The sequence below is a fragment of the Maniola hyperantus genome, chromosome 10 (assembly GCF_902806685.2).
Source record: "Maniola hyperantus chromosome 10, iAphHyp1.2, whole genome shotgun sequence".
NCBI lineage: Eukaryota > Metazoa > Arthropoda > Insecta > Lepidoptera > Nymphalidae > Maniola > Maniola hyperantus.
The window spans coordinates 4,579,273-4,602,994 of NC_048545.1; the positions used below are offsets into that span (position 1 = coordinate 4,579,273).

Genomic DNA, 23,722 nt, shown 5'->3' on the forward strand with positions numbered 1-23,722 from the left:
ACCCACATGAGCGGCTATAATCCGGATCTTACAGCATGATGAATGGCGTGCGTCGCTGAAGTGACAAATGACGCTTGGCGTATCCGACGTGACATAAATCTGTTGTTGCTATCAAAGTGGATCTGATAGATTCCCCATTCATTTCGGATTATCATCAGATTTGTTGGATATAGATTAACAGGAATAGTTTATAGGTAGGTACCTAGGTATAAACTCTGCCAATCAGGCCTAAGTTTTATTATTCAGCCTAATATCTAAGCTGAATCAATAAGTAAGAATCCAGGTACGTAGGTGAAAGTGTGTCTGTCCGACTGTTGCATTTTCACAGCACTAACCATCCAAAGTCAAAGTCAAAGTCAAAGTCAAATGATTTATTCAAAATAGGTAATAATTTACGCTTATTGATGGTCTGGTATGGTGTTAGATTTGTAAGATATAGTGGTGATAATTATAACGCAAACTTAAAACTAAAGCTACGAGGGTTCCAAACGCGCCCAGGTCTGAGAAGAGCCCACAACAAACTCAGCCGGGTATTCTTTTTATTATCACCACTTTACAAAATTATTGAAACTTATTAGAACTATCACAAAGTCGTTAAGCAACTCATTCCCAAGCTTGCTTATCATTTAAATAATCCTTTACATTGTAATAGGATTTTTCAATTAGTTTACGTTTTATGAACACTTTGAACTTGTTGAGAGACATCTCCAATATGTCTTCTGGAAGCTTATTATAGAAACGTATGGAATTACGAGCAAATGAATTGCTAACTTTACTGAGCCTAGAGGCGGGCATTACAAGTTTATTTTTATTTCTAGTATTTATATTATGACAGTCACTTTTTTTTTTTAATTTATTTATGTTTTTATGTACGTGCAGTAAATTTTCAAAAATATATTGATTATGCACTGTCATAATGTTAACTTCCCTAAATTTAGTTCTCAGCGACTCTCGTGGCCCCATACTGTATATGGCTCGAACAGCCCTTTTCTGCAGCACAAAAATAGAATTAATATCAGCAGCATTACCCCATAATAATATACCATATGACATAATGCTGTGAAAGTAACTAAAATATACTAGTCTCGCAGTTTCTATGTCTGTCAACTGGCGAATCTTTTTTACCGCATATGCGGCAGAACTAAGTCTGTTCGATAAGTTATTTATATGAGAGCCCCATTGAAGTTTTGCATCTAACGTTATTCCAAGAAAAATAGCGGTATCCACTAAATCTAATTCCTCATTATTAAGTTGCACAGTGGTTTTCACCTGCTTAACATCCTTTTAAGTTGTAACTTGTAACCGATTTTGACGTTTGGTACCTACAGCGATAGCTTGTATCCCCGAATTCCCGGAGATAAACGCACGTGTGACGGGACTACTTACATAGGTAATAACAAAACCTAAATCCACGCGAACGAAGTCGCAGGCGTCCTTAGTTAATATTTTACAATATTTCTCTAGCTAGTCACCTAATATTTCAATTACACTACATTCCTACATTCTTGGGATTATAGCTACCTACCTAGTACCTAGCTAAATTCATGTCGCGCGCTCCCTGTACCAACCTATATTTCACGACTGTAGGTTACTTATTAAAATACTAAAATGTTGTTAAAATCCAAACAATGAAACCGAAGCTTTTTGAATTTTTGCTAAAATAGAAATTACATTTTAGAGTCCGATATTTTTCGACGTTTTCAACTGCGCTACGAAGAAATTACAGAAAACAAAATATTATGAAAAGACCAAACAAGGGAATTTCGTCCACGTGATTTATGTACTTACAAGTTACAACAGAAAATTTATTTGAACAAAATAAAAACAAAATGTTTCAATTAAATACTTTCTATAAAGCGTGCTATTTTACAGTGAGGTTACCAGGTCTTTTTGTGATATTCTCACAGAAAGTAATGCGCCATTTCAGTCCGTTTTATTACGTTTTACGTGACGAACGTGATGCCTCGGACGTGTGAAAAGAGAAACAGTGGAAAAATTCCAGATAGTAGGTACCTACTGAAACTACTGAAAAAGCTTGTCTTCTTACTTACTAAAAATCTTATAACCTGCACAAACGTTCGCATAGTAGGAAATTTCGGTTTGTGCACAGTAGGTATTTGGATTTCTGACTCAATGGAAATTTATGGATGACTAGATGATGCCCACGACTTTGTCCGCGTGGATTTAGGTTTTAAAACTCCCGGGGGAACTATTTGATTTTCCTGGATAAAAAGTAGCCTATGTCCTTCCCCTTACCTGGGATGCAAGCTGTGTACAAAATTTTATCAAAATCACTTGAACAGACGGGCTGTGAAAAGCTAGCAGACAGACAGACAGACACATTCGCATTTGTCATATTAGTATGGATGACGTATAGGATCTATTATTAGATCTGATTGTCTGGCGAAATTAAATTCAGGTTTGGTCTTAGCCCATATTAAACTGAGTAGAATAATTCCAGGACTAGGCCTCATGGAATAACACTCGTGGTTTAGTTGCGCTGTAAATAATTTATATTTATTACGAAATACCTATTATTAACACGAATGTTATCATTTATTCGTTTAAATCAAATGTAGATTTTGCGGTGGTCAGTTTTCTTAAATTATGGAAATCCCTGTTTAGGAAGTATTTAATGAAAAATATACTTTAATGCAAATATATCTATATTTTAATGAAAATTAATTTAATCAAAGCTTTTGCTGCAGTTAGATAAACTATCCGAAGAAAACTCTCAGGCTTGCAGGTTTCCTCACGATGTTTTCCTTCACCTTTAAAGCAAGTGATATTTAATTACTTAAAACATACATAACTCCAAAAAGTTAGAGGTGCGTGCCCGGGATCGAACCCCCGACCTCCGATTAGAAGGCGGTCGTCCTAACCACTAGGCTATCACAGCTTATGTACTGCAACTCGTTAGCCATTTGTCAATCTAATTTAAACAATAGATGAGTCATTGCTATTTGACCACAAACATGATTGTTGACTTTTAACTACGTCGAGTTTTAACTACGAGTAGGTAGCTGAAATGAATTCTACTGATAACCTTATGTAATATTATTTAGTATCTTGCACCATGATTAAAATAATGAGCTAAATCGGACCCGATGCGTCAGACATTTGGTGCCTTGGCTGCCGTTTAAATAAATACGAAAACTTTCGTTCATTCAGTGTGTGATGGTCCGTCAAACAATATAGAAGGCTCGTGCTCCCAGTGAAATATTAATATGAAGTTAATTTTAAACAGTTAAGTTTGTCAGAAAAGTGTTTCTATACGTGTATATCGTACATATTGTATATAGTTACGTCTTCAGCAAACGTAATATTGTTTACTTCAAGGAAAGAAAAACAGATTGACCGCAAAAATGGTTAATTACTTCATTTACGCGAAAGATTTTTCGGGTTCGACGAAAGGAGACGAGTATTATCACAAAAATGGTTTGGAAACTCTTGAACAATTCAAAAAGGATGTAGAAAAAATTAAAAAAGAATTACTGGTCGCTAAAGAGCCCCAAACAGAATCAAAGATTATTTACTTGCACTGGGGAAGCAATTGCAGTGAAGTCGATGAAGACACAACTAGAACAACATACAATAATTTGCAGGGTGACAGCCAAGCCACATATCCGGAGACAATCATCGATTGGCTACAAGAACACGATGATATCTGTGGTAACAATGGCAAAATTAAGTTGCTGTACATCATCACGGATGGCATGATTACCAGAGAAAGTGTACAGAAGTGTTTCAAATCGAACAAAGATATGCATTACGAAACGGTTGTTTTCCATGCATTTAATGAAATTCTAGAAGAAATGGACTTTTCAGTAGCAGCATCTTTCTTCAAGAGTCGTTGTGTGGTATATTACAATAACAAGCTTTATGACAGTACTGATATTTCCGAACAATTTGACTACGACAAGGTAAACGTTGACAACTTTGCGACTGAAAGAGATCAGTTAAAGTCTTATATCAAGTTAAAGTTCATCAATAAATTCCAACAAGATGTTAATGCTTTGCAAGAAATCGACAAATTGAAGAAGCTGAGAGATCGACTGTTTTACGAATTGTCATCTAAAACAGTGGACAGTGGAAATAAAAATATAAAACTGGAAACGAAGGATAGAAATGTATTCGTGCACGAATTCGTTAATACAGATTGGTACAAGAATCTCACTACCTCGGTCTATGTAGAAAAGGTGGATATTGAGAAATCCATTACAGCTCTGATTAACTATATCATCAGCGACGTAAAATCTTACAACTTTGACGCCTTGAAATTTGACATGATATTTAACAAGTCCGTTGAAATGGAGCAGATCGTTGATGTTGAGTTCTTGCCCGAACAAGAAATTGAGTTCCCTGACGTCATTTTGGATGACGATAAAGGAATTCCTGTGGTAATTCTAACGCCGGTTAGTTTGCTGGACAAAATCATTTTTCATCAATCACAATGCGACAAACAAGTGACTTCTGCCAGTTTTAGTAAGTTCAAATCGACCATGGAGTGCCCACTGTTTTTGGTAAACGATCAAAATTTGAGTGAGTCAATCGGTTACTTTTATACTTTCAATGTATACAAACAATTGTTGGCGAACAATACGAAAACTGAGCCGCGAACACGGAAACCGTTCCATGGTGGTCTTGTGTTGACAGACACCTATCAGTTTGATAAATACAACGACTACATTTTGTCAGCGACATATTTTAATTGCAAAAAGGTCAAATACAATATTGGGTTGTTTTACTATGTGCTGTGGAAAAACTGTGAAAACAAAGAATGGATGGACAGAAACGTCGTTGAACGGTTTAAGAAATACGCCATGCGACGCATCAGTGAGACAGTGTGCAAAATTGGGCTGTCATCTTTGCCGCTAGATCCCAAAGAAAATACAACGCTGCCAACTGCGTTGTGGTACTGTATAGAATTGTCCTCATGCATTTTTAAGAATGATTGTCAACACTATAAGCAGGAACGGCTAAGAGGATATTATAGCGTAGCGCGCTACATGATTGAAATTTTAAATTGGTTCGATTATGATCTAGATTTGAAAACTATCGAAAATAGAAGAGAGCTACTTATTCACGTAATGACTTTGAAGAAAATCCAAAAACGGAGAGATAAAGTTTATTATTTGTTAGAGAAAATCTTCAAGACTGCAGATGGTTTTCTAGTAAGTGAAATTGAAAAGCCGTCTAATTTGTACAAGCTAAATTACCTAAAGTTAAATCACCAGGAAATTTTGCGTGACTATATTGTTGAGGAAAAAGTTCATCTGAATGACTATGTCCACTTGATGCACTTTGAAGGTGATTTGGACGCATCCAAAGCTGGAAAAGGCGCAATTGAAATTTGTAAAAAGACGTTCCGTCCTTTTTTTGCCATCGACCAAGACAAATCTTTTTACACGGAATTGGTAAACAATACTAGAAAAGTAATTATCAACAATGACGATGACAAAGATAATATTGAAGTTACTTACGAAGCTATCGATTCGCTTGAGTTCAACAGAGTTTTGTCACTTTACAAACTGTTTATTGATTGTGTGAAAGAATCAGAAAAATATCCGACCTTACCTGAGTACGTCGAGTATGTTTCAAAAAGAAAAAAGTTTAACGAGGATTTAGTTACCATTTTTCCGTCTAATGTTTACTTCGACATCAAAGGTGTGTATGAGCGGTATCAGGAGGTAGCGAAGAAAGTCGGGGTCAGAGAATTCCTTAAAGTGTGCAAGTCTTACGTTACACGAACTGAACGTATCAAAGCAGAAGAAAGAGTGAAGTTCAGTAGTGACATTGAAATTAGCAAATTTATCTCCAGTGAAGAGTTGAAAGTAAAGTTAAAAAACCGGCCAGCTAGTGTAACAACGAATAGGATTAAGGTCAATTACAAATACAATAGATACAATAAAACTATGAAACTCATAATATCTACGTAACTACAATAATTAACCTCGAAAAACAGATATAACTCCTTAACCTGTGAACCCTACTTAGCCATGATAGTTTTCCTTTAAAATTGATTTTATATACTACTGCTGTGAATTTTTTCACGTTCCTATATATACTACCATTTGACTGATAGATGGGGGGGGGGGGGGCACACTTGACTTACTAGAGCACTAATAGTCTCTGAGATTAACCAAGGACGGACGGACATGGCGAAACTTTAAGGAACCCTAAAAAGCAACCATAGTTAATTTGTCGATCATGTGTACTTTACGGACCAATGCTTACAATATTATGTGACAATGATTGCTATGTCATTCATGCATAATAGTAGATTCTCTTTTAGATTAGATAGATAGATTTAATTTAAATTAAATTAAATTCTCTGTCAGGGGACCCGGCTCAGTAGTGGGCCGGTTATGGGTTGATCATAAGTAAATCGTAAGACTGAATTATTATTAAAAAAAATAGGTGTTAGTCTGTGATCTATAATTTATTGTGATTATCATAGAACACTACGTGATTATACATTAGTTAGACAGAACTGATAGAAGTAAAAAAGAAGTATAAAATGTCTGTTAAAATAAAATTGTAAAATTATTAAATTTATTAAAAACTTAATATAATGTGTTTAATTCAAAAAAATTAAATCGAAAATTTACTCTGCACAAGAGTGGAGTAAGTTTCTTGACAGACACGACAAACATACAGACGAAGTGGTCCTACAGAACCCTAAAAAAGGCACATTTACCGCCTGCGCCCAACGCTGCTGGCTGGCTTGCCGACTTTGTTAGTTTTCATACCAACATGAAAGGATTTTTCGCAAACTGCATTTGTTTTATACATTGGCCTGTATTTACCTAACGCATTTGGCCAAGGTGCACTACAGCCTTTAGACAGCGAGAGTATAAGTATAACCAGAGATAATATATTAACAAGTACAGATTGCTAACGTCATACATTCATTTAAAGCTTGCGTAAAACTCCTTTAAGTCGCCGGTACCTTGTAGTTCAACTCCTTATAGTGTGATGGCGTGATTGTGCAAGCTAAAATATGAGTTATCGAATTTATTTAGTGCCATCTATCGAACAGCTGATGAAACTCAATTTTATTTAGAGCCAACTCAAATTTTAATTTTTTTTGACGCACATGACGTCTTGGCGCAGCGGTCAAGGTTTGAGTCTAGCTAATTACAACGACTTTTTGACTTTTTTGAAATTTCATTCATCAATTCATAATAATTTTATTTTCAAGTGACAAGTCATTTTGTTACGCCATCTACTGGAATTTTGTAATACTACTTCAGCTTTCCAAAGCAAAGGATAGAACTTGCTATGAATATCGTAAAGTTCAATGAGTCAATAATTAAAATTAAGAATTTGCTTTTTCCGATGGTGATGTTGTGAAAATTTTGTATTTTGTTACTAAATATAAATAAATTTGATGAACCAGACAAGTAAAATATGATATTTCGTCAAATCCATAAAAATATATTTCATACGAACCAAGTAACGCCATCTAGTCTTGAACTAGTTACAATTTTAAATAGAGAGTGAGCGATCTGTACTTGTTAATATATTATCTCAGGTATAACAGATGAAAAAACAAACATGTTTTGCAAATAATAATTTATTTAAGTAAAAAATATTGTTTATTTTTGTGATTTCGCATAATTTCCCTACAAATTAGTAAAATACAAGTCTAGCTACGATACAAGTATTGTCATTACATCCTAAATACATGGCATATTCAATCCGAGTACGTTAATATTTCATTTGAAGCCTAAATAAATATTTACTTACTAAGTTCTAGGTACACTACTACAGTTAATTAATTATAATATTATTGGTCAATACATAATTTTACAAGAAAACCTGAAAAGATGCCAATGTTTATGAAATCAACTAGTAAAAATCTATAACTACTCACCAACAATCTGTAAAAAAACATTTATTTCAATGACTTAACAAAAAAAGATCAAATTACCTACTATTTTGTAAAGTATAATATTATACGTACAAAGTAGTAATGGGAGCGCCATAATATTAGCTCAATCTGTCAACTGTCATTTGAAGAGTTTGACAGATAGAGCATTATGGCGTTCCCATTCCCATTGTTCTCGGAACAAGGACCATTAGAAGTAGCCCTATTGTGACACTTACTGTTAGAGCGAGATAGCTAAATGCATTTAAGCTCTTATTAGAACGTGACAAAATGAGTATGTTTTGTCCTTATCACCGTGGCCACTTTTTTGTTTGCCAAAATGTATTTGTACGTGAGATTTTGGCAAACAACGTGAAGTGAGTTTATGTTGACTCAAGTATTTTAAATAAATAATTGATTCGTTTTGTTGTTTTTGAAGTTATTGTGCAATGGTGGGTTGCAGTATACTAGGCTACAATAGCCGAAGCGAACGTAAAATAGACGGAATAACATTTCACAAGTAAGTACCTCTGCTTGAGCGAGAGGGACTGAGGGGGCAACACTAGTTGCATAAATCTGGAAATATCTGTGCCATTGTTGCTTTGTACGTGTTATATCTAAAGTAGGTCTAAACAATTGTTTTGTTTTGTAAAAAAAAAGTCTTTCCTATATTTTATATCAAAGTTCTATCTGAGATTCACAGGTAAACACTTCTATCAAAAACTAAAAAAATATAAAAGATGAGACGTGAAATAAATTTATATGAAAACCACAGTGAACACAGAAAAAGTGAAATAATACTTTGTGTACAAATACTACCATAGCTACTTTCATTACAAGATAGCTGCAACATTTGTAATACATTGTAAATACTTAAAATATAAGGCTTTATCGCTTCATAATACAAAAGCATTTAGCTAATCTTATCATAAGCACAAAATGAAATAGTAATTATTTAGTTAACAATCGTTAAAATACTGTTATGTAAGGCAGTGTGTTTTCGGAGGAATGGATTAAAGAGCCCGCGTAGATACATCGAATTCAGGCGCACCTTTACTCGTCCTAATAAAGTTTTTTTTTAAATAACTTTCCAGTTGGTTTTGTATTAATTTTTTTTTCATTAGTGTATTGAATCCAGTCTATGTGCGCAAGCACTAAGAAGTAACGCTCCTACTAGCGTTTTACTTTAACTAAATTTTTATCACGTACGTAAACATAATGTAATTGATTGTGATTGGTCAGTTTTGAAAAAGGAAGCCGTTTACAGGATGTAGAATCCATGTAGAATCAAATCGTGAAACAAAAAAAATCTACTTATTTTTCACAAAATTACCATTTTGCTCAGATCTTTTTTGAATCTATATCATCCCTTTTAAAGTTTTTAGTAATGCTAAAGAGATCGCATCAAATTAAAATTTGTTATCAAGATATTGTCACTTCTAACAATTATTTAAGTATTTAAAAGATTATTGTCCTAGCGTCAAAGGAATTTGCAAAGGAATGTAAGGCAAATGTGGTGATGTGTGAACATATTTATTATTATACTACTCTGTTTTTGGCCGAAAGTGAACATATATTGTTACGCATACCTTAACTTGTGTTCAAGTAATTTGCCGAAATCTGTACTTTTTATGCAAAATAATGTACTTACTCAATAAAGCTTAGTTTGAAAAAAATATGACTGTTTAGCCTATAACTAATTAAATTACCTTGTAATTAATATAATAATAGTACAATTATAGTTAAAGAAGTTGACCTACCTAGTATTAGTATTTAATTTAGTAACCAGAATAAGTCAACAAATTTTGTCAGGAATTTGATGATTTTGTTGACCTTACTAGTATTAGTATTTAATTTAGTAATCAGAATAAGTCAACATATTTTGTCAGGAATTTGATGATTTTGTTGACCTACCTAGTATTAGTATTTAATTTAGTAACCAGAATAAGTCAACATATTTTGTCAGGAATTTGATGATTTTGTTGACCTACCTAGTATTAGAATTTAATTTAGTAACCAGAATAAGTCAACATATTTTGTCAGGAATTTGATGATTTTGATGAATGATTATACTTAATTATTAATAATTATTCTAAAGGTAAAAAGCATAAGTGGTATATTATACTAAATACATTAAAAATTTAGCCATAAATATAATTTCAACGAATCTCAATTAAAAGTATTTGTGCGAAAACATTAACAGATCATCCGATATTTTTATTATTATTCAACATAAATTTGTGATAGCTACCTTTCAAATATAATATTATAATAAAAGATATAATTACTAATTGAGTATTACCTTATCACTAAAATATTATTTAATACTATCGTCACTATAATTTTTTAATGTTATGTCGCTGTAATTTTGTAAATAAATGGAACTAAATATACCTAAATGCTATTTTTTGATAACCGAAAGGACATCGGCATAAAACCGTGATTTGTAGAAATTCTAACATAAGTGTAACATTGGACGTACATCGAACGAGTCGACTGTACTGGACGACGATAAATTATAGCGACGTACAAATTACAATGCTTTTCATAATAAAGCGACAAAAAAGCTTCCAAAACTCACTGTTCGAGATTTCATAGGACGGAACTTTATACGTTATCATTTCTATAGTCACAAAGTGTATACATATTACATTTAAAAAATGCCTACGTACTTACGTTTAAGCCCATTCAAATTGGTGTTAATTATTCGATTGAATACAAATCCTAAATTCTAAAAGTAATGCCATATTTTTCCGTAAAGAACATTGTAAAAAGTATGCCGACTACTACTTTTTGAGTTAGTAGAATTGGCGTTATTAAAGATTTATTTCAACCGTACCCGCACGAGTATACGGAAATGAAACACTCGTTTATATTCTTCGCCTTCGGGCAGTGAGTTTTAGGTTTAGGTAATAGGTATAAGTAGATAAATACATTATACATATTATAATACGTTAAGTCTAAACCTAGAATATTGTCAGCCATTATTCTCCTGCAGCTTTTTACACGACCCTATTTAACAACGCTCTTACAATATAAAATTTCCGCCATTTAATAAAACAATTAATTTAGAATACAAGTATTCCACAAAACTGGTGGTTACAGAGTTTTATGTATTATTATTTCACTTATATTTTTTATCATTATTTGAGACAGATTTAATACTTTAGAGAAGGGTAAAGCTTAAGACAGATTGAGTCGAATACCGCGCGGTATATGGGATGTAAATTAGCAGAATCACGAAAATTACTTTCGTATGCGAGTATTCACATACAGATCTCTAAATAGGCTAAGTAATAGGAATGGTATCTCTTTGTTTTTAATACAGGGACCACGTGTCACCGATTTTGAGCAAATCCTCCATACAAATATGTACGAAAATAATTCACTTTATCGTCCACAAGTAACGTAAATAAAATATAATGCTATGCAAATAAGTCTACTTTTACAATGACGCGCTATGATGGGTCACTACCCATCGTGCTTAGCGCGGCAACAATCACGCTTCTTTAACATTTCTACACCTGTTCTGATTTCGGTGCCGCGGGCATTAAGATACCGTGCGGAATTTGCGTCACTCTGACCTAAGTTTTATGTGGTAGGTAACTGTGTAATATGTATGATGCGTCAATTCCTTACAATTTCTGTACCATTGGGTGTAACTATTGTACAGTGTTCGAATTGGTTTCTTTAATTCCCGAATGTAATTGCTATAACTAGTTTAACAAGTTGTTGTATATACATATAGATCTATAATACTTTAATTCCAATACTAAATTCATCTCACAGCTCCCGTTTAAGGCTTTTTGGACATCAATTGAACACACGCGGCGATGTGATTGGACTTCAATAATATAAATATAACAAGTAAACAATCAATATTTGAATCACTAGTTTATTATTATTTACGAACTAAAAATACCAGGAAAATACTAGTATTTTTGTCTTGCGAGTGACGACAACCATGCTTAAAAAGCAAAGGTTAAATAATTGTAGTCAATTGACAACACTTATTTTGCACTGTGAAGGAATAAGAAATATAATTTATCAGATGAAGTAGAAACTAGGAATGTCTATAAATATATTTTATGTCCTTTAAAAAACCTCAGATCGTTCAAAACTAAAAAAATACTTAGATATATTACATTTACATTATTAAAGTCCATCACATACCGTTTTATTTACACATTGGATAATTCTAACAATTGCGTTTTAAAGTCACGTTTTAAATAGACACTAGGATTTCAAGAATTCTCCAAGGCATAAGAAATTTCGAATAGAAAATTTAGAATAGGAATTTTCAGATTTTAATTTTATGGAAGCCACAGGGATAGCAAGATGATTGAGATTACGAGAGAATACAGATAGATATTAATACTAGTACCTATTTTACAATTTATTACGCGTGGAAGTTTTCTTTATGCCCGTATCCATCCACATCAATGAAAATTAGCGTAGTACAGTACGCGGCCGAAAGTGATTTGTAGAGCGTTGTCCCTGTCGTTGAGACCGACAAAACGTCATTTAGATACGAGTGACAGAGACAAAGCTCTACAAATACGAAATGTCATTCTAAAAGCCGATGTACATTACTTTCGGCCGCGTACTGTACGTCGTATTGTGTTTGATCAGATTTTCGTCAGTGTGAACGTTGTTTCATAGAAAAAGGTTCTTATAAGCTTCAGGAATATTTCTGCAGCATGCATCGCTCTATACACGACGCAAACTTTTATTGATATGGACGACGATTGAGACCAATATACAACAAATATTTAGAACAAATTACTGCTAGTTGAGATTCTGTTATTTTTATGTTTGATATTATTTATATTTACGGCAGTTTTAAAGGCAGCTTGATTTAATCAATTTTTTAAGAATAATTAAGTACAAAAGGTCCGATTATTATTTATAATCATATTTATATCCGTTTTTTTGCGATAAAAATAAAATGCATTCAATAAAATCTTCCACGCATAAGAAATCGGATGTTTTATAAATACTCGCAAGGGAAACTTAGTATGTAACTGAATTACGTTTATACGTGCCTGCACAACGAGATATTATGCGCGTTATTCAAGTAATTTTAGCATTATCACTTTCAAGCAAAATAGCTTTTAGCGTAGAGATCTTTAATAATTAATTTCTCAAGTTTAAACTATGGCTGCTTCTTATATGCAAGGCTTGATGATCGAACTCAGATAGGAACTTACACTAGGTTCCATTTTGAAACGCCTTACCGGCCTGGTTTGCCTAGAAGACGCCTATTAACTGTTAATTAAAGGTAATCAAATTATATTATGCAGCAGGCAACAGATGCTAGATATGTTATATCTGCAGTTTTTTTTAAACTAATAGATAGTTTAACTATTCATGAGTGCTATAATAGGCTATAAAATATAGCACTCACATGAAATTGCGAGCAAAAGCCAGTCTTGTATAAAATCGCGCGGTCATATTTCGCAGTGCGGGCTATAGCTACAGTATCCGGCAGGAAATATTGTACATCGACCTTTAGAAAGAGATAGTGGAGCGACAAAACGTCACATAAGTATGAGTGACAGAGACAACGCTCTACGAGGCCGAAATCTCTTTCTAAAGGTCGATGTACAATATTTCCTGCCGGGTACTGTACGCTCAATGAACGTACAATTTACATATCTATATTTGCGTATCACACGTATAATTTATACGTCTGTGTTGTCATTAAACAAGTCTTACTGATTGGTCAGCAGGCGGGGGCGGTAGTGGGGAGCGTCGGGGGGTCGCGAGTGGAGGGGCATCACACCGCCGCAGGAGAGGCTGATTGTCAGTGCCACTTCGCCTTCTGAGCGAAGATGTCAGCTCGCAGGTTCTGAGCGAAGCATATCCCGAGAATCTGACCAAATTAAACATTTATTTTAGCAGTGCCTGCTGTCGTGTAACATATTTGTTTCATATTAGGTAATCTGTGGAACTATGTATTTGACATTGATCCTAACTATTTCCAACAAACTCGATTGATTGACTTTAAAGATTGATTTGAAAGGAAATTTATTCCATCAGTATCTATGTAAATCGATACAAGAATCTAAACACTTATTATTAAATTATTGACGCTGAACACTTAAATTTAATCAAATTGTTTGTTCCACGCTAAATAATGTTTTTTATTTGCGTGAAACATAAGAAGACGGTAAATAGAAAACTTCTACGACTGTTTTACGTGAACTTAATGCTATGAATATATGTAGTAAGCTCTAAAGCCAATAAAAGCTTTTTATATAGATGAATCAAAATTATAAAAAAACAATCGCTAGCTAGACACTTAACTGAGAAGCTGGCGAATAAAACGGTGTAATTACACTTATGATCATTATCATTATTTTGAATCTGGGCATGTTTGGCCCCCTGAATACAAATCTGAACTCATTTCCAAGCAAAACTGCCTAAAATTGTGTTAAAATTTAGTCTAAAGTGACATCATCATGGATTTTGTTCTGTGTTGAAATTCACATGCGTAAATTCTTGTTTTTGTACCGGCAAACAAACCCATCACAAAGAAAATTGTATTTTGTAACGCTATTTTAAAGTATTATATTATAAAAATAAACGTTTTTCTTCTTCTTCTTCTTCTTAGCTATTTTTCAGTATACTGTACAAGATCTGGCCCCAGGCCCATACATTCTCGAACACACTCGCCATATTTGTTCTATGTGTCAATTGCCATGTCAAAAGTACGGTTCACCCACAGATATGTCCAGATTTGCAACTAGCATGACCCCCTCCGTCCCTCTCGCTTAAGCAGATTTTCTTCCTTGTGAAATGTCATTCCTTCTACACTTCACGTTATTTGTGAAATACTCACGTACAAATACATTTTGACAAACAAAAAAAAGTGGCCCCGGTGATAAGGACAAAACATAATCATTTTGTCACTTTCTAACAAGAGCTTAAATGCATTTAGCTATCTCGCTCTAACAGTGTCACAATAGGGCTACTTCTAATAGTCCTTATTATGAGGGTTCATCCGTTGGTTCAGTAGATTAAGAGCCATGGAGAAGAAAAGAAGAAGGACTAAAATCGTACTTTTGACGTGACAGTTGACATGTAGAGCAAATATGGCCAGTGCATTCTCAAAATGTATGCACTAATTATACTTTCATAAAATTTTTTGCTCCCCCTGTATTTATATTAATTTCCTGTAACTACACCGTTTTGTTAGCCAGCTCAACTACGAATAAAGTGCACCTACAAAATACAAACTTACTTGTGCAAAAGCGGTACAAACTGCGGACGTGGCAACAATCAACAGATTGCGGTCGAACCACTCCTCGGCGGCTTCTAGGCAACCCTTGTCATATATTATCTTAGCTATGTCAAAACTCTAAAACAAAAAGAGAACTAAACATAAATAACTGAATAAGCACAGCGAAATCTAGTTTTAACTTAAAAGGTAATAAAATAAATGGAACGTGTATTAAAAAACTATTCATCTACTCTCATATCTTAAAATCCTGATTATGAAATCAAAATTCAAAATGTGTCACATAGCATACTTTATTTACGTACATCTTTAATATTTTACAAAATCATTAAAGCACTGTTTTGTTTGGAAATTATTGAAAAATAATGCTTTAAAATATTTATTTTTTCAGTATAGTAGTTCGACCTGGGTTACGACTCTGGATTCTGGGCTTTCTAGCCATGGCGGGAAATCTGCGCGTCACCCTTACCTGTTTACGAGACGGTATTGTCTATGGCTATTTTGTCTATGATTTACATCGTCAAGCACAGCACGCGCATGTGCGGTGGACTGCTGAATTTTGTCGCCTCACATCATAATTAATTATTTTAGTGTAACATTTAATAACTAATTAACTATTTTTGTTGGTCATAATTTTTTTTGTTAAATACTGTGAATAATTTTACTCCAATCTTTTTTCTTGCAATATTTATTAAGAAAAGCTTATGTGTTATGACAAAATATGTTACCAAGATTTTTATGGTTTAGATTTAAAGATATGAGTTTAGATAAAGTAGTGTATGAAACTTTACATAATTTTGTATTAAAACGCTCGTGTAATCTATTAAAAACCACACTTGTGTTTTAATACCCCTTATTATGCAACCGTTTCATAAAATATATTTTATAGTCTTATCTAGGTATTATTTTATAGTTTTATCTAGGTTTTGTCCCAGGTATGCGCCAGCCCTAAAGAAGCGATCGCTCAGGCTCTTAAAGAGCCTCCAGTTTAAAGCACAACAGCAAGTGAACCACGACTTAACTAAACTACGGACACATGAAGCCGTGCACATAACATGGCAGGTACTAGGAGCCCAAGAGACCCGTGACTATAATGAGTCCGTGTGAACCTTCAGTGCAAGCGGGGCTAGCACCAAGGCCGCGACGGGCGCGAAGTTGCGCTGCAGCCAGTCTTCACCCGCAGCCAAGCAACCACGCTCATGGATCACACGCTCGCTGCCTTGCTATATTTATATAAGAAACTTTGACAACTTGAACCAACTCCTCACGTTTTATATATTTGACTAGCGCAATAGTGGGCCGGCGATGGGTTGAGATAATATCTTTGATGATTCCAGGGATTCGATTGCGTTAAAATGATCTCTGATTGGCTGACATTCTTTCTTGACTATTGGGAAATGTACGCATGAAGAATATCAACAAAAATTAACCAATCACAACCATTCAGATTGTAACAATAATGATCATCACAACTTTCGCAATCGACCTACTGAGCTTGAATTATACAGAATTCAATAGTTTTCTTTGTTAACTCAATGAATGATTTGATTACCAACAACAAACTGTTCCACATCAGAAAAATCAGTTTACATTATTCAGCATCATAATATTGTTTTGGAATGTACTCAATAACTAAGTACACAACCTTTTTCCCTGACGTCATAACCGCATTATCATAATTATAATTGATGTTTAAACGTTCAGTGGCCCAAGATCTTAGACAAAAGAAAATGAAGAATTCACCTCCTCTCGACGTCAATGTCCTGATGATTCTAGAAATTATTAGATAAGGAAACCCACACTTATGTGATTGCCATCACATAAATGGGTTTCGTGAGATCATATCCGTACTATCATAATAAATCAAACAGTTCAACTTTCAGTAGCATCTTAGACAAAAGAAAATGAGGAATTCACTTCATTTCGACGTTAATTCTTGTCAATGTTCTATGCTAGAGGTAAATGTTCTTCTCCCTCCTGATGCTGGAAGAATAAACGTAGCAGATGTATTAGATAAGTCCGTCACTCACGTAAGTGGGTTTCCTGACGTCATATCCGCACTGCTTGGTCCGGATAATATCCTACGACAGCAGCTGAAGGGTACTCCAAAGGCTTCTCGCGAGCCGACGGCGCCGCTTAACGGTTGGTATTACATCTAGAAATTATTAGATAAGCGTGTACTCACATAAGTGGGTTTCCTGACGTCATATCCGCACTGCTTATTGCGGATAATATCCTGCGGTTTGTTGCGACAGCAGCTGAAGGGCACTCCGCAGGCTTCTCGCGAGCCGACTGCACCGCTCGAGCAATTGAAGTAAGCGTTCCGATCCCAGTCTCTCGGCCCTTCTACGCCGCAGCATTGGAGCTGAGAAACATGAGGTTTTGATTTAGCTTAAGTAGGCCACCGGGTCCACTTGGTCACGTGGCCAAGCCGGAATATATACCAGATACTACCGGCAAAGCAGTGCCGCCAAGCGATTTAGCCGGCACGATACCGCGTAGCGCGTACCGCGTGATCAAATCAGAAATGAGGAGATCCGTAGAAGAACAAGAGTAACCGACATAGCTCAACGGGTTGCGAAGCTGAAGTGGCAATGGGCAGGGCACATAGTTCGTACAACCGATAGACATTGGGGTCTTAAGGTGATGGAATGGCGACCTCGCACTGGAAGACGCAACGTTGGAAGACCCCCCACTAGGTGGATGGACGACATCAGACGAGTCGCAGGGAGCCGCTGGATCCAGGTGGCGCAAGACCGTGGCGTGTGGAAGTCCCTACAAGAGACCTATGTTCAGCAGTGGACGTCTATTGGTTGATGATGATGATGATGATGATGATACCACGTAGAAACCGATGAGGGGTATAGTTTTAATAAACATCCATATCCCACAAAAAAGCAGTGTTACAATTACCTACTCATAACTTAAAGATACAGTGTTTGTGCGATTAAAGATTGAGAGGATCGTATTTAGTTTACGTTGAACACGTATTAAACGATTTTACACAAGAGAAAACTATTCTTATCAATTTAGTAACAGATTGTAAAAAATAATCCATGTAAATTATTTTTTCCATCACAAATTACGTGACTAATCATGAATGACGTACTAAAATCACGTGAAATTTACTAAGCGCACACGTTCCTCAGCCGAAACAAGGTCACAAGAATAATTATTAAAGACTATTTTATGCCCGCGACTTCGTCGGCGTGGACTACACAAATTTCAACCCCCTATTTCACCCCCTTAGGGGTTGAATTTTCAAAAACCCTTTCTTAGCGGACGCCTACGTCATAATAGCTATCTGCATTCTAAATTTCAGCCCGATCCGTCCAGTGTTTTGAGCTGTAGGGATGCCGGTAGCTAACCTCTTCCTCACTCTTTATAACCTGTTATCAACTATCGACAAATTCTTTTTTACTGTTACACACAACACTTAGTTCCATAAGGTCTGTAAGTGCGAGCGAGAGATCTGATAAAAATTATTTCTGACTCAGTTTACACGTTCAAAGTGGCTCAACTATAGAATATTTTAGTTTGAATAAACATTACACTTTTGAACATATATTCTACTTTTGAACGCGTATATTTCTACCCTTATAATTAATTGTTCAGAAAAAAATAACAAAGATGGGCAAAAATGTGAGTTATAGGAACATACCCAATCTTCTTGGATCCAATCAATCAAATTCTGTTGGTCGGGGTCTTCTCTGTAATGAGTGATGAACGACTGGAATCCACTCGTAGCTTGGTGTTTTATCTAAAAAGATGATTGACTGGATTATAGATAAATAGATAGATAATATTATATATAATACACTAGCGAATAGTGGCGTGCACAGGTTTGAAGCCAGGGTAGGCATTAGTTAGCTAGGAATCTGTTCATTGGCAGGTCAAAATGAAAAATATGCATTGAGCTATTACAACTGGGGTAAGCAGTGCATTTATGCCTCTATGACCTGCACGCCCCTGCTAGCGAACCCTTGCTTTGAACACCGAACAGCTTCACTCGAGTGGAAATTTTGAATTAATTTATATAAACGACAGTTTTTAAAAGTTTAGTTTAGTTAGTTAGTAAAGACAGTTAAGTGTTTGAAAAATGACTCTCAAACAAACTCAACTAAGCGACATGTCCCTCATCAAAACATACAATTAAAAAATAAATACAATTCAAACATACCCAGTCCTTAAACACAAAGAACAATATCCCAGCTGTCATCTCAGCCAACAGAAGTAGTGCGAGGAACACTGCATACTGTAACAAATATTTACGTTATTCATTAAAAATTATAGTATATTAGCAAACAAGTCTATACAGTACGCGGCAGAAAATAATGTACATCGACCTTTAGAAGGAGATAGTGGATTTGTAGAGCACTGTCTCTGTCGTTGAGACCGACCAAACGTCACATAGGTATGAGTGACAGACAACGCTCTACAAAGCCGAAATGTCATTCTAAAGGCTGATGTACATTATTTTCTGGCGCGACGGGGTCTAAGTAATTTGAGATTCATACTAATATTATTCAAGCAAAAGTGTCTGTCTATCGCTTTTCATGACTCAACAGTTGAACCAATCTAGATGAGCGCATGTTATCACAAGATAGCTTACATCCTAGACATTTATCCTGGAACTATTTATACCTACTACTTTTAGCATGAATAAAATTTGACCCTCAATCATGTCGAAATTGAGATAATATGAACAAACAGATTACAGGTGAGTGAATACCATGATCAACCCATCGCCGGCTCACTACAGAGCACGGGTCTCCTCTCAGAGTGAGAAGGGTTTTGTGCGGATTGGTAGACTTCACACACCTTTGAGAACATTATGGAGAACTCTCAGGCATGCAGGTTTCCTCACGATGTTTTCCTTCACCGTTAAAGTAAGTGATATTTAATTAAATAAAACGCACATAACTCCGAAAAGTTAGAGGTTCGGGCCTGGGATCGAACCCCCGACCTCCGATTAGAAGGCGGACGTCCTAACCACTAGGCTATCACAGCTTGAGTGAATACAGTAAAATGATAATGACGCATCGCAAAAGAAATATCCAGCATATAATCAGGATAGTTAATATCCCTAATCACGCGCAGCAATTAGTATGTTCAAATTATCTCAGTTTTGACATGATTGTGTGTTGGAATGTTTTCAGATAAATACATAAGTAAAAATGTATCTGACAAAATATAGATTTGAATATAGGCGAGTAAGAATTAGTGTTTGTTTATTAAACATACTCACACAAGCTAACAGGCACGTGTTCTCACGCAAGGCACCCACACATCCCGTAAATCCAATTATAAATGTTATAGTGCCTGCAATCAAACAATATCCAATCAATCATTATTACATAAACCTTGACATTGTATTCAACTTTATTTAACACGTTCAAATAATACAGGGTGTAACCAGAACATTAGCAAAAATTTTGCGTTATTGTTATGCTACTGAAACACAAACCAATACCAATAACCATTTGCCTCATTTTGCTTACGCAACGTTCGTTGACCTCTAGCGTCAGTCAGATGTTTTGTTTGCAATATATCGTAGACTTTTACAAAATTTTATGATTTTTTTACATTTTTTTCGCGTTTTTTTTTGTGGTATCAAATCAGTAATCATCAGTACCTACTACCACCTTTCTTCGTTTTTGCCAGCGTTCTGGTTACATCGTGTACTTAGTTTAATTGTTTTTTATTTAATAATTTGGCAATTGATGCAATTTCACTTAATAGAATGGAATTTTACAAGTGCAAGTTTAAGTATCGTCAAGCGAATAAGATTTTATGTAAAAAATCGATTACAAAATTTGTACTGAACAGACAAACAAACCGACAAGAAAGTGAGTTAGTTAATAATGATGTGTTAAAAAGTGACATTGGAATATCTAGAGTCTAGACCATGCAAATTTAAAAAAAAACCGGCATAATCAGGGAACATATTATGTAGAAAAATATAATTGAACCATTTCATAGACTCTAGTGTTAATCTCACACTAGCACCCTTGGAGGAATAGATAAGTCTAGCACAATAATAACTAGTGCAAAAAGTATACAAATAATATTACACAATAGGAAGTAAGAAAGCTTAAAATGATAACTAATCGTAATTAACGGATGCCACTAAGGTCAATGAGATCATAATGATTCACATATGAAATTTTGGTAAATCCATGCCTGGTAGGTAAATATAACATTATGTTAATTTTGACAATGGCCTGATTGGTACTAATATAAGGAGGCCATTCTTTTAATTGTCTTTGTTATATTTTTAAACAGATTAGTCAAATTAACACCTATTGTTTAAAAAACGATTCCAAGGACAAAACTGATAGGAATACAATGTGGCTGATTATATTGTACACAATCTCTAAACTATACTAAAATGACAGGTCTTATTGTTATCTCTTTCATAATGCTCCCTGCCGAAAAGGATAGCAATAGATTTAGGTATTGCAATTTACTTTAGTTTATAGAATGGTGTACCTACAACAGAATCAGCGACAATATTATAGTTACCTACTTAAATGTTAAAAGTTAATTAAACTCAATAAATATTTAAGACATTAAAAAATAGAATCTACTACGGATTTAAGGATATCGAGAGATATAAAGTGTTTTGACCATGCAAAATAGAACAAAAAGTAAGATAAGAGACTTTAAAAGAGTATGAAGTATAGAGACCTGTCCCAGCTTTGCACCGGTAGCTTAATTCAATTTTCGTAGGAATCTCTAATATTTTTGAAAATAAAATATAGCTCAGGAATAATGTTTCTTCCTACTGGTGAAATAATTTACAAAATCGGTTCAGTAGTTTCAGAGATTACCCCCTACAAACATACTTACAAACTTATATTAGTACAGATAATGTGGCACTTACCAACACATATCAAGATGAACGCTGGATCCAAAGCAATATTAGTCAAGCGTGACAGATTATTGAATGTGTCCTTTTCAGTCCAAGCCCACACACCAACAGCCAGAACAATGAGGCCAAGGAACTGTAAATACAACCATACATTTACCTTTTGTCTTGTAGATTCATATCTGAGGTATAGCCCTCATAGCTTTAAGTTTACACAAATAATTATCACCATTACATCATTATCTTACAAATTCAACGATTGACAATCAAAAAGTTCACAATGGTACCTACTTTGAATGATTTGACTTGGACTATAATCGACTTATAGCACTTGTAGTCAAAATTAAGTAGGTAGCACTGGCAACAAATGTTATTTAACTATTTAAGAAATACTTACCTACTTAGCCGATTCATGACAGATGAAAGTGGCCATTTGATACTTAGCACTTTGTGTTGACTTTGTAGAATAAAGGACATTATTTAAAAGTAAAAATAACTAGCTTGCTAACTTTAATTTTTAATAACTTTTGTTCATGTGATCTACCAGTTAATTAATTATCGGTGACAGAATTTTGCGAATTGGATGATTAGTTTCAGAAATTACTTCCTATATACAAACTCACAGACTAACTTCGCAACTTTACTTCTTTAAATTAGTATACAGATTGAAAAGAATTTGGAAAGGGGTAGGTGCCAATTTGTAAGTCTCAAATGTTATTTTATTGACATTCTTTAAGATAACCCCAACTTCTTGTTTGACTAATTCCTACTGTAAACAACGCTCTTTAGGCAAATAAAAAAAACATTTATTCCATTTGATGAACGCAGCCTTGAAATAGCTTCAAATGATAACTAAGAAACAATAAATCGGGATTTTGATAACGCGAAGGGTACAATAAGTTATGAATTAACATTGCTTGTTTAATAGAGATGCATTTACTTACCCAAAATAATACATTAACACCAAAAATCACATATTTTAAACAACAGCTCACTTCGGTCGTGTCACGTCGATATTTTCTTATGCTAGGCATTTTTACGAGTAACTATGTAACGCATATCCAAAATATATAAATAACGGTTAACAGTATAATAGACAAAACAAATCAATTTAATAACTTAACTTCGCACTACATTTGTTTTATTTAAATTTAGAACTTCAGACAACAAAATAGAACAATCGAACAATGAAATGAATGAAAATTTGACAAGTAGGCCAAAGCCCAAAGGCCAACAAGAGCGCTACCCAGTGTTTCCATATGTAAATCGAGAATTACCGTGTTCAAGGGTTAAAATTACGGTGTTTATAGATTAAATTACGGTGGATTAGCTAAAAGAATACCGTGTAAATTACCGTGTCAGCTATTAATATTATTCTGAATCTGACTCTCCTAGCATAGCAATATCTTTTTCATATACGGATTTATTCATATTAATATTTTGTTAAATCTCATTAGTTTTACATTTTACTCCTTCCTAATTGCTTGAATAAGGACGAAAATAGATTGCTGAGATTTGATGCTTAAACCGAAAGCAAGAGAAATGTTGCCATTACGAAATATGCTTAGGTGACTGAGATTCGTACTCGTATTACGCAGTATATTATGAATTTTTAACGTGATTTTGTATTACGGTGACACGGTCAAGGTAATGGCCATATTACCGTGACGGTAGATTAGGGCTGAATTACGGTGCATCTACGGTAATTACCGTGTACATGGAAACACTGGCGCTA

General features: G+C 34.6%; 2 protein-coding genes across 4 annotated transcripts; one reads left to right on the forward strand and one right to left on the reverse strand.

The window, feature by feature from the left end:
• The first annotated feature begins 3,181 nt into the window (after positions 1-3,181).
• On the forward strand, positions 3,182-6,575 carry LOC138402834 (uncharacterized). Its single transcript, XM_069501140.1, has one exon. The coding sequence runs from the start codon at positions 3,366-3,368 to the stop codon at positions 5,937-5,939; it is 2,574 nt and encodes an 857-aa protein (XP_069357241.1). The 5' UTR covers positions 3,182-3,365; the 3' UTR covers positions 5,940-6,575.
• Positions 6,576-7,561: 986 nt separating this feature from the next.
• Tsp26A (Tetraspanin 26A) lies at positions 7,562-23,221 on the reverse strand. 3 transcript variants are annotated; one of them, XM_069501154.1, is made up of 9 exons: positions 22,932-23,221; positions 22,003-22,123; positions 20,365-20,438; positions 19,297-19,371; positions 18,778-18,876; positions 17,302-17,481; positions 16,226-16,339; positions 15,120-15,236; positions 7,562-13,748 (listed from the first exon to the last, which is right to left on the reverse strand). In XM_069501154.1, exons 1-9 carry the CDS (start codon positions 23,019-23,021, stop codon positions 13,680-13,682), a joined length of 939 nt encoding a protein of 312 aa, XP_069357255.1. In that variant the 5' UTR covers positions 23,022-23,221; the 3' UTR covers positions 7,562-13,679. The 3 variants fall into 3 exon arrangements, with proteins under 3 accessions (XP_069357255.1, XP_034828498.1, XP_069357254.1); XM_034972607.2 differs by lacking the exon at positions 16,226-16,339; XM_069501153.1 differs by lacking the exon at positions 15,120-15,236.
• Between the last annotated feature and the right edge of the window lie 501 nt (positions 23,222-23,722).

What these genes read in the sequence shown, in the direction of transcription:
- Tsp26A (XM_069501154.1), bottom strand. Translation starts at nt 23,021, where the DNA reads ATGCCTAGCATAAGAAAATATCGACGTGACACGACCGAAGTGAGCTGT. An exon ending in TAGCCCCGCTTGCACTGAAG is followed by an intron (nt 15,237 to 16,225) that starts GTTCACACGGAC and finishes TTTTTGTTTTAG; the next exon opens with AGTTTTGACATAGCTAAGAT. An exon ending in TTTGTACCGCTTTTGCACAA is followed by an intron (nt 13,749 to 15,119) that starts GTAAGTTTGTAT and finishes TAATTTGGTCAG; the next exon opens with ATTCTCGGGATATGCTTCGC.
- LOC138402834 (XM_069501140.1), top strand. Translation starts at nt 3,366, where the DNA reads ATGGTTAATTACTTCATTTACGCGAAAGATTTTTCGGGTTCGACGAAA.